General features: G+C 50.1%; 1 protein-coding gene across 1 annotated transcript in view; it reads right to left on the reverse strand.

Moving 5' to 3' along the window:
• The window catches only part of inpp5jb (inositol polyphosphate-5-phosphatase Jb), a gene marked incomplete at its 3' end in the record, with an annotated part of 17,749 nt that extends 7,327 nt beyond the window's left edge, over nucleotides 1-10,422 (reverse strand). Inside the window, exons 1-4 of the mRNA XM_084468851.1 lie at nucleotides 10,179-10,422; nucleotides 5,444-5,956; nucleotides 4,361-4,468; nucleotides 3,809-3,917 (exon numbers count right to left, since the gene is read on the reverse strand). Coding sequence (XP_084324977.1) covers nucleotides 3,809-3,917; nucleotides 4,361-4,468; nucleotides 5,444-5,946 — 720 coding nt within the window. The 5' untranslated portion in view covers nucleotides 5,947-5,956; nucleotides 10,179-10,422. The remainder of the gene's footprint in view (nucleotides 1-3,808; nucleotides 3,918-4,360; nucleotides 4,469-5,443; nucleotides 5,957-10,178) is intronic.
• Between the last annotated feature and the right edge of the window lie 1,041 nt (nucleotides 10,423-11,463).

The following is an 11,463-nucleotide window of genomic DNA, read 5'->3' on the forward strand; positions in this document are numbered from 1 at the left end:
AGACCCTACACATATCAGCGGTTTCATTTTGATGTAAATGCGATCAGACGGCTCTGCGGTTCCAGGGGCGGGCCTTTGGTAGAGGTGTCTGTCTCTACAACAGAGACAACGCAGCGACATCAACATGAGTAGTTCTAACTGGAGAGATGGTGAAATCTGCAAGCTGCATTTAACGAAGAGGGAGAAAGATGGTGCGATCTATGAGAAAGACGCAGAGGAACATTCATTACGAGGCTTTTGTCAGGATAAAAAACAAGTGGTCAGCAAAATAAAGAATATGTGGGCATTTTTGCACTTTGCACTAAAGTTATTTGTGTTTGTAGCCTACACTCAGATGCATACTCATTCTTGCAGGCGAGTGTCTTGAACCTTAACAAAATAAAAACATTCATAGTATGCAAGTTATTCTAAAGAGGTCTTCTCTCCGTGCGTAGCCCCACCTTCTCCAGTGAACCAAGAAAGCCGGCTCCGTGACGACAGGGGATTTTACCCCCTGGGTTTTACACAGGCAAGACAGTGAAATTGCAGAGCGTGCCAAGCCATGACCGAACCGGCTTGGCAGTGTAAAAATGCCTACTGTGTACGTATCAAAGATCATCTTATCACTGTGTATAAGCTTATCACAGTATAAATCTTAAATATATGTGAATCATAATCACAATGTATGTATTAAGGATATGTGCCGGAAGATACATTATTACTAATATGTGTTATGCATTCTTGACTTCAGTATCATTTTACACACAACAAACCCAGCCCTCCAAGGCTATATTCAGCAGCACCCTGAGCTGTTGATGGGTGCGGGCCTGATCTGCGTTCATCCAGCACCGAGCATAACCCCGCACCCTGCCTAGTTGTTGACATACCTTGAGGGGGCCCATGGACCACGTGGGGGGCGGCCATGTTGCTATGCTGTGGAGCTACTTGGAGGGCTACGTTGCGTAATGGAGCCGGCTCAACCATGAACTGGACCGACTAAGGGGATCTGTGTGTGCTTGTGAACAGGGAGAGTGTGCACGCCCCAGTGTGTGTGCGTGTGTTTTTTCTGCATGTGTTTTCTTTTTCTACGTGTGCGCAGGAAAGCCGGAGTTACTTATGTGTGGTTTGAGTGTGCACGCGCCCATGTGCTCATGTACAAAGGTGTGTGTCAGTGTATGTGTGTGTGTGTGTGTGTGTGTGTGTCAGTATGTGTGTCAGTATGTGTGTCAGTATGTGTGTGTGGGTGTGTGTGGTCAGTATGTGTGTCAGTGCGTGTGTGCGTGTGCGCACGTGTGTGTGTGTGTGTGTGTGTGTGTGTGCGTGTGTGCGTGTGTGTGTGTGTGCGTGCGTGCGTGCGTGCTTGCACTGGAGCCAAAGAGCTTCTCCTAATATTATCTCTGATGAACAGTGAAGTCCCTGAAGGCTGTCGAGGCAGATCTTAGGCTACAGAAAATGGTAGGTAACCTTTCAAGACAAACACTGTATGTCTGGGCTTGTGCGTCTCCGTGTGTGTGATGTGTGTGTATGCATGGCTGTGTAGATTGTGCATGTGTGTGCATGTGCCAGTGTGTGTATCAACCATGAGGTGGAGGCCCTGCCCTGTATCTCGTGATGTTCGGTGCACACGCTTTGCTTGTGTGTGTGTGTGTGTGTGTGTGTGTGTACTCTGAGAAGAGTAGGTAGTCAACAGAGCCCATCAGGAAACCACATGATTACAACTCAGAACGGCTGCGTCCCTGCGGGCCGCCTAGTGGCCAGGATGTGGCTGGAGGAGTTCTGCCACTTCCTCTTACCTCTCCCCTCCGTCATCGCTGCTCAGGTCGATTACGCTGCTCATCTAATCTTGAAGCTATACTTTTCTATTCTTTATTTAACTTTCATCTGTCTGTACACCTGCATAATCCCCAAGGCATCGCCACTTCTTCCCAACCGCAGCGGAGGGAGAGGGCTCTTACAGAGTTCTAACAGGGCTCTAACAGGGATTTAACTAACAGAGTGTTGAAAGAGCTTCAGCAGAGCTTTAACAGAGCTCTAACAGAGCAGCAGCAGATGAGGGACTTGAACAGAGCATTCTAACAGAGCTTTAACAGAGCGTTCTAACAGAGCTTTAATAGAGCGCTCTAACAGAGCTTTAACAGAGCGTTTTAACATAGCTTTAACAGAGCATTCTAACAGGGCTTTAACAGAGCGCTCTAACAGAGCTTTAACGGAGCGTTCTAACAGAGCTTTAACAGAGCGTTCTAACATAGCTTTAACAGAGCGTTTTAACATAGCTTTAACAGAGCATTCTAACAGAGCTTTAACAGAGCGCTCTAACAGAGCTTTAACAGAGCTCAAACCGAGCTTGGCGAGTGGAGGGCTCCCCAGAGGACGCATCAGTCTCACTGTCAGCCTCCTCATCGCCGGGGGCGACAGGACAATGACACCAGCACCAAAATAAAACCTACTGCAAGAACAATAGGGGCATCTCTTCTCTGATTGGTTTGGGGAATCCATCTTGGAGGCAAATCACAAGTGTGTGAAAAAGAACTACAGGGAAATGATGAAACCCTTGTACAAAAACACACCTCACACACACACACACACACACACACACACACACACACACACCAGTGTTTCCCATACATAGATCAATGTGTGGCGCAGCGCCACAGATTCAACAACGAGCGCCACAAATTGATTCTGTTTTTTTTTATTTTAACACGATTTTTAAGTATAAATATCTCACACTCTCACAACAAATGTCACGCCAAAAACAGAAAAATACCCGTTAGATCTCTCGTTGCTTCGGACGAGCGCTAAAACTGCTGCGGCTGTTAAACCCCCCCCCCCCCCCCACGGTCAACAACTCTGCCAGCCCGTACCAATAATGTAAGCATTATAAGATTCTACAGAGTCTCACTCTGGCCAAAAACCAAAAGTTGCCAACCCTGCAGGGGGGCACCACACATTGCTACCTGGTCTGTGGGAAACACTGCACACACACACACACACACACACACACCACACACACGCCAAACGCACGCACACACACACACACACACACACACACACGTTACAACTGCTGCCTGAAACTAATCATAGGGGAAACACTGCAACCACACGCACACACACACACACACACACACACACACACACACACACACACACACACATGGCTAGATATGAGGGAATGTGTGTAGAGTCTGTTTATCTCTCTATCTCGTTTTTATGTAAACTCTGTATGAGGTACGTATAGAGAGAGAGACACAGAGACACAGAGGGAGAGAACGAGAGCGAGGGATAGTAAGTCATTGTGACAGAGTGAGGAATTTGAATTTGAGAGATAGCGAGAGCGGGAGGGAAAACAGAGAGAGATAATTAAGATAGAGAGACATGCAAATAGAACCAGTAGCTCTGAGGCCGCTGCTCTGTTCCAGGGAACGGCCAGCAGCAGGAGACGTGGAGCAACGCTCATTTATGTAACATCATAGCTCCAGGAGACCAATCAGAGGAGACTGGAGCAACTGCTGACCGCTCCTGCAACTCCCCATTGCACGGACACAAGCCCTGCGGCCTCGCATTATGGTAATGTGTGCGTGTTTGTGTGTGTTTCTGCATGCGTGCGCGAGTGCGAGTGTTGTGTGTCTGTGTGTGTGTGTGTGTGTGTGTGTGTTGTATGTGCGGGCGTGCGTGCGTGCGTGCGTACGCGCGTGTATGTGTGTGTGCGTGCATGCGTGCGTGCGTGTGTGTTTGTGTGATCCTGTATGTGTGTGTGCCTGCGTGTGTGCGTTGGTGCGTGCGTGTGTGTATGTGCGTGTGCGTGCGTGTCTGACGAGCGCTTACTGACCAGCACGTAGCCGAAGGGGCTGAGTCGGTCCATGCAGGCCTCGCTCCACTGGTCTGTGAAGAGGACGTCTTTCAGCCTTTTGTTGATCATCGAGTTCACTTCCTGTAGTCTTGGAGGAACACACACAGGGAAGCGCGGCGGTCACTAGGGGCAGAGCTAGAGGTGAGCGAGAGGCTCTGCCCTCGAGTGCAGCTCAGCAGAGCGGAGAACACAATGACAACCCAAAACAAACCCCGGCCTTGTGAGACCCTCCTGGTCTCGTTCCTCTCTGCCGGTCCGGGGGGACAGAGGAGCCAACGATAGAGCGGTCAAAACGGTTTCACATGAAATAGACCAAATTAAAGTTAAAAGATTCGGTGGAAGCGCGCCATAAGAGGCAGCCCAGTGGCTCTCGCCGCCACAGAGAGGGCTCTAAGAGGCAGCCCAGTGGCTCTCACCACCACAGAGAGGGCTCTAAGAGGCAGCCCAGTGGCTCTCGCCACCACAGAGAGGGCTCTAAGAGGCAGCCCAGTGGCGCAGACCACCACAGAGCTGAGACCACGGAGCACTCACCCGATGATGTACATGTCTGTGTTCCCGTCGCCCACCCGCAGCCCCAGCAGGTCCGTCATGTCGTCAGGGGGCATGGAGGAGCCCACGTTCCAGGTGATGAGGTGCACCCTGCAGGCAGATCACATGGGAGTGGCTGCTTTAACTAGCACTGCGGGGCTTTGCTATCGCAGCGATTTACACAATAAAGGAATATCTGAAGTAGAAAGTCTGCCAAGAAGAAGAGGAGCTCATCCACGAAGTCAATCCACCCAGGGAACCTCTTGAGATGGTTTTATGGTGGTCCACTCTGGGCCAGACTTTATGTGCTTGTGTTAAACATGGAGAGAGAGGGGAGGAGTTAGGACACCTCTGTGATGGAGCATCTATAGCAGGCCTATTCAACTAGCGACCCGTGGGCCGAATACGGCCCTTCTTATTTTTTTTCTGGCCCGCAAGAGGTTACCTGCAAACCAACATTTTTGGATTGAATTAAATCTGTCATACACATGCCTATAAGGCTCTGTCTGCACCTGCTATTGGCTCAGTCAAGCTCACGTTGCATTTTATGCTGGCGGGCCACGTTGAAAGTCACTTAAGCTAGGCTAACAACAGCTTCAAGATGTCTCTCTCCAAGCCAAAAATACATATGATTGATTGTGAAAATCGCCAATTCAAAAGCGAATGGACAGACAAATATTTATTAACAAAAAATGTTATAATGATACGATTAAAAGTGAAGAAGAAAGGAATGCGTCTGACAAGTTTATTCCATGTAGTAGTACTATATCTATTAAGTTAACACTACTTTAAGTAAGATTTATTTGTAGCGATTCATTGACATCGTTTTACTCTATGTGTGGCCCCTGAACCCCCAGTAGTTCTCCTTTTTGGCCCACTTGTTAAGGAGCTTGAATAGCCCTGATCTATAGCATGTGACCTGGAGGGGGGGAGTAAGGACACCTCTGTGATGAAGCATCTATGTGTCTGACTGTTTGACTGGGAGAGGGAGGGGCTGTTGGGGAGGGCTTCAATAAGCACGGACGTCACAGTCTCTCCTCACTCTTGGTTCCCTCCCCACTGACCAACAGGAAACAGAGGACTTGCCTGAAGTCCTCCAGGCTCTGGGCCGGTGTGTCCGCCGTGCCCACCACAGAGAAGGCCCTCTGGGCGTGGGGGACGAGGTGGGGCGGCGGGGGCCGGATCGCGCTCTCGTAGGGGACGGAGGCCGCCCGGCCTTTGGTGCGCAGGCCCCGGGGGTCCGCCGGGGTCCTGCCAGCCGCGGGGGGCGCGGGGTGGCTGAGCGCCGCGCCGTCGGGGGTGCACTCCTCATCGTCGTCACGGACGGGACCGGCCGGTCGGGGTCCGGGGTGGGCCTCGGCGCCGGCGTCACGCTTGGGTTCGAGGATGTCGACGGACCCCTCCACCCTGGGGGTCCTCTGGGGACGCCGGGGCCTGGCGACGGAGGGGGGCCCCGGCGGGGCGGCGGGGCGAGGGGCCTCAGGGGTCTTGGGCGGCGGGGGGGCTCCCGGACCGGGGGCCTCCGTGACCTCCGCTCCTTCAGGTTGGTCAGACGGTGCGGGGCCTTGGTCCTGGCTCCCGGGATCCATCGTTATCAATCTGTAGAGACGTCACGCGCATGGTAGGATTGCTATCACTTGGAAACTAGTTTGAAGTTCCAGGGTCATTTGAATATAAAGACAGCAGTTTGAATTCAGTTTGAACCATATGCTGTTTCAAACTGAATTTAAACTGGTGTCTTTATATTCAGATGACCCGGAAATTTCAATAAAATTTTCACTTTCAATTGCTGGTGCATATTCATTTGTTCGAGAAAGAATAGCACTGGCAAAATGATCCAGTTCCAAAATGATTTTGGACCTGGTCTGAGCAAGAGGGCATGAGTTGGACTGATTTTGTATTTCATTTTCTTATCAGTATTTTGAAGGCATTCCTCTCACTATGGCTCATCAGATCTGCAACAATCCACGTGGTACATGTTGTAATACACCGTTTTGAAATAGAGTTTTGTAATACCAGTTTAATTGTTTGGTAATATACCGTGTGCGGTCTCACTAAGAAACCTAAATGGTCCGGGTAAGTGAGAAGAACCATCGCCCTGACAACCGGACCTGGACCAGAAGATCATCTATAGATCATATATATATATATATATATATATATATATATATATAAACCCCACCCCTTCCCCCACTGAACCATCGGGTGGTGTTCCCTGGTCCAGAGAAGGCTGGGGGTGCTACCTTCTCATGCTCCTTGAAAGCCCTCATTATGTCCTCAGCAGGAGATAATGAGCGCCGAGACGATTAAGGGGTGGATGAACGACCCCAACTAAAAAGGGAGAGGAGGTTTACCCACTTCACTCCATGTCCTCCCCCAGCCCTCCACTGCGGGTCCACTCAGGGAGCAGGACCAGAGGAGATGTGGGAATCAGCCTCCGTCTGCAGCTAAGCCGCCCGCTGGATGTGTGGTAACCATGGAGATGGAGATCCAGTCGGTTCATATCAGCGCAGCACACCTGACCATGTGACTGACTGGGAAACAACCAGCTAGTCTACACAACCTCCTAACCGGGAGGAAATATGAAGGAAACGCTGTCTACCGCATTCAATGATCAATTTCTAACTATTGCATTCACATTCGTTTCAGGAAAGCCTGAATGTAGCCAGCACTGGTCAGGCACGCAAGATGGAGGCAAAACAAACAGGGCTCTGTGGTGATCACATGATGGTGGACGCCACCATCTCCACCTCAGTGGAGACGATTCCATGATTCTTCATGAGGGGGTTGGCCCACATCGGACATCAAAGAAAGATTAACTGTGGCTAACAGGATTTGAAAGAAAACGGTGATAGTATTTAAGCCATGGGACTGAAAACCTAAGCAGACAGAGACAGAGCGAAGGCCAGTCCATGCAGTAACTGCAGTTAATGTGGAGGTCATCCGCACGTCTCCATGGGGCCCTGATGTGAACCACGCCGTGCCCTTCTCCTGCCCGTGTGTGTGGTCTTCATGTGAGGCTCAGACTCCACAAGGTCTCATGTGTCAGGTCTCCGACCCGACCACGTAGAAAACTGGCCCCTTTCGTCATAGTAAAAGATAATAATAATGATAATCATCATCATGATAATATATCAATAATAATATTCGAATAATAATTTCAATTCCCATGACCTACAAAACACCGGGCCGGACCACCCCGAGTCGTGGGGTGGGTCCTGCCGTGGGGAGGACCACAGCGCCCCACGACCCGGAGTGGGTGCTGTAGTGGGTTAGGCACAGGTGGGGGGGGTGGGGGGGGGTCTGAGGGGACTCTGTCTGTAACACAGCCGTGGAGAAGCGACCGCCGTCCTGCAAGGCCGTTCGTACAGAGACTAAACGTTGTCTTGTCGCAAAATGTCTCCAACACGTGCTCTCCCCCCCACCCCCCCTCCCTCCCTCCCTCCCTCGCCCTATTTCTCAACAATGTCTAATCCTCCTGCTCCCAGCGGCAGAGATACGGGAGGATGACGTATTGTCATCATCGTCACCGCGGCTTCTCACCCAGGATGAAGACACAGATCAGATACACTCAGAGCACACCTTCGTGACGTTTTCCATCAGGCACCAAGACACAGCCCAATACCACATTAAGACAATAAAGAAGGTAATGTGATAGTTATTAGAAGACTGAGGAGAAGGCAGAGCCAGGTCGGTGCCTCACTACATGTCGGGTTCCTCTACAGCCGCTGGTGACCAGGCCGTGCTTCCCGACAGGAGCTCTGCTGCTGTCGCTGACGTCTGCATGCCTGGCAGTCAACAACTGCAGGAGCTGGTTTATTATTGGAAGTATGCTGATTGTCGTGTGGGAGTACAAGTGTGTGCAAGTGTGTGCATGTGTGTCACGTTGGGGAGGGAATTAGGAGTGACACAACCGCAAGGGGAAAGGCAAAGGAAACAAAGGAAAGGAAATTAATGACGACGCTTGTGTGCTGTAAATATGATACACAGTGAGAGCAATACACTGATAGACAGACATCAGACGTTATAACCATGACAGCTCTAGTGCAATTATTTACATTAAAAGGCATTCATCTGAAATTAGGGCAATGCGATTGCATTGTGAATTATAAACCGCACTAATAATTTGCAAGCATTCTGCATCCAGTATCTCCCATAACCCTAACCCTGCCTCCATGTGAACTCTGCTTAATATGCATTATTAATGTATTGTTGATGACCTATTTCACTCAGCTCACCGGACTCTGAGCCTCAGACCCGGCGGTCATTAGATCCGGACAGAGGAGGCGTCCTGACGCTCCTCCAATGGAGAGGCAGGGGTGGAGAGGAGGTGAGAGGGGTGGAGAGGGGTGGCGTGGAGAAGGATGGAGAGGGTCCGGAGAAGGGTGGAGAGGGGTGGAGGAGGGTGGCCGTCTCATCGCGTTACACGCGCTCCACCTGATACCTGGCGTATGGGGAGGCGTGCTGCAGCATGGACAGACACTCCTGGAGAAGGACAGGAGTCCCGGTCTCTATCCTACATCCTCACGTTACTCTCTCTCTTATCTAAACCTAACTCCGTCGCTGCGAGTCGTCTCGTAGATGACATGGAGGCAGAGAACCTGTTGAGCCGCAGGGCCCGTCTGTCCCTCTGACAGCGACACTAATGATGACCCCTGATAGGGACGGCAGCAGCAGCTGTGCCCGCCCGCCCCGACAGCCCCGCTGGGTCGTTCTGCCCCCCTCCTCCACAAGTTATTTCTACCAATCAGAATCCAAACCAGGTCAAACATCTAGGACGTTGCCATTTTGTCACAAGGCGTCGTTTCTGATGGGAGCAGTCCTCTGGATCCCGTCCTCTGGAGGTTGGTTTTAGGGAGCTCTTCATGTGGTCATACTGGGATGGACCCAGGGCCGTCTCGTTGACGAGAACAAACACTGCATCATCGAGGCTGTAAACCACTACTTTATATATAACCATGAAACCCCACAGCGCAGGTGTGTGTGTGTGTGTGTGTGTGTGTGTGTGTGTGTGTGTGTGTGTGTGTGCATCTGTGTGTCATCACAGAGTAAAAGAGAATGTCAGCAATGGGAGTAGATGAGGTGAGAGGCAGCAGAAAAAAACAGCGAGCAGGGACAGATTGAGAGGGAAGAGTCGAGGGATTTCATGCCAAATGCCTTCAATCTGATCCTAAAAACAATGTTACAGATGCTGACACATGGCCCTATTTGGCCTTATCCTCATTTGGTATTTTCCACAAAATGTCCTCAATGTGTGTGTGTGTGTGTGTGTGTGTGTGTGTGTGTGTGTGTGTGTGTGTGTATGTGTGTGTGTGTGTGTGTGTGTGTGTGTGTGTACGTGGGTGTGTGCGCGCGCGTGTGTGTATGTGTGTACGTGCGTGGGTGTGCGCGCGCGCGTGTGCGTGTGCGTGTGTGTGTGTGTGTGTGTGTGTGTGTGTGTGTGTGTGTGTGTGTGTGCGTGTGTGTGTGTGTTATATGTTATAATGCTAGACAAATCCAGATTCTGAATGGTCCCAAAACGCAATCAACAACCTTCATCACCTATTAGTGGCTTTGCATCGGCTTTCTATTTTCTTCATAATTGCTCTGACACGGCCAATAGCAACTGCCGAGAACAACTAACCAGTCTTTAGTTTGTGCAGCATACCGTTGTGCCCAGCGGGGGTCTGAACGAATATGTTTTCTATCCTCGGGCACATTTTGTTGTTTATTGTTCTTTCCAACCATCGCACAATGTGTAATACGACCCGGTTTGCTTGGCTTTACGTTCAACGCTATTTCTCCCAGACGGATGGGTGTTGTTATTGACGTCATGCGTTACCTGTCCTATGGGCGCGTGGAGAAGAACGGAACCGATGGTCCACGGGCGCAGCTGAAGACGACCAGGACCCGATGGGTTCCTGAAGACGACCAGGACCCAGGTGGTCCTCTGAGTCAAACCGAGCGTTCAGAACGTGAACCCGTCAGCCGCTTCCCACACGAGACCAGGGGCATCCCAGCGTGGCGCACTGAGGACCGGAGAGCAGGTGGTCCTGGAGGGGGTCCTACAGAAATAATGTCGAGCAGATCTCATCGGCTACATCGCCTGGAACCACCAGCCCCATGATGACCCTTCACCGTTCATTCCCTCCACAAAATTGCCTGGAAAGTATCGGTTCAACGCATCGACGGACACTGAATAACGTAACCGTTGCTGTGTCCTTCGGATTCAGAAGTCAAACGGGATCGGGTCGTTTCCGTAAAGCCAACACGGGCTTCTGCAGCCCGCTAGTGGAAGAGCGAGTCGCTATGGGGAGGCTGAGGTCGTGGCTCCCCCTAGTGGCTCATGTCTGGAAACGTAGCTTAAGCTTCAATGACCCCTGGAGAATGGGCCTTAAATTGGTAGTTTCTTCGTTTGCGCATAATCAACAAGATAGAACACGATACAGATACAAAGAAAAGAACAACAGTATTAATAGGGTTGAAACCAGGGGCAGCTCATCTGTTGATTTGTATGTATTGATTTGTAGGTATGCTTGTGTCCATAATGAACATCATCTGATACACCTCTGTGATAAAGGCCTTGTACAAGCCACAACAGCATGCATATCAGATGCTCTCGAACCCTGAGCAGAGAGGCTCATGTTTCATTGATGAATCAAGTTAGTGATGTATCCAAACATGACATAAAATATATATTAACATAGACAGAATTACCGGAATACACCATTTTGGACAACTGTACACGCACACTGATCTTTAGTTTTATACTACAGAATGCTATACTTCATTATATAAAGGTAAATTGGGACAAATAGACAATACAAGTGGCAACAGTGGAAATATATACAGGACAGAATGTACAGAATATGAATATAATATAATATAAAAATGATCGAAAATCGAAATCGACATCATTCGTGCAGGAGGTAGTACAACAGTGAGCAGTAACAGTGATTAGCTATTCAATAGAGTGATGGCAGAGGGAAAGAAGCTGTTCTTATGTCTGGATGTTCTGGCATACAGATCTATAACGTCTGCCAGAGGGGAGGAGTTCAAAGAGATTGTGACCAGGGTGACTGGGGTCTTTTGTAATTTTCCCTGCCTGCTTCTTGGTTCTTGCAAGA

Source organism: Micromesistius poutassou (assembly GCF_964030765.1).
Source record: "Micromesistius poutassou genome assembly, chromosome: 5".
NCBI lineage: Eukaryota > Metazoa > Chordata > Actinopteri > Gadiformes > Gadidae > Micromesistius > Micromesistius poutassou.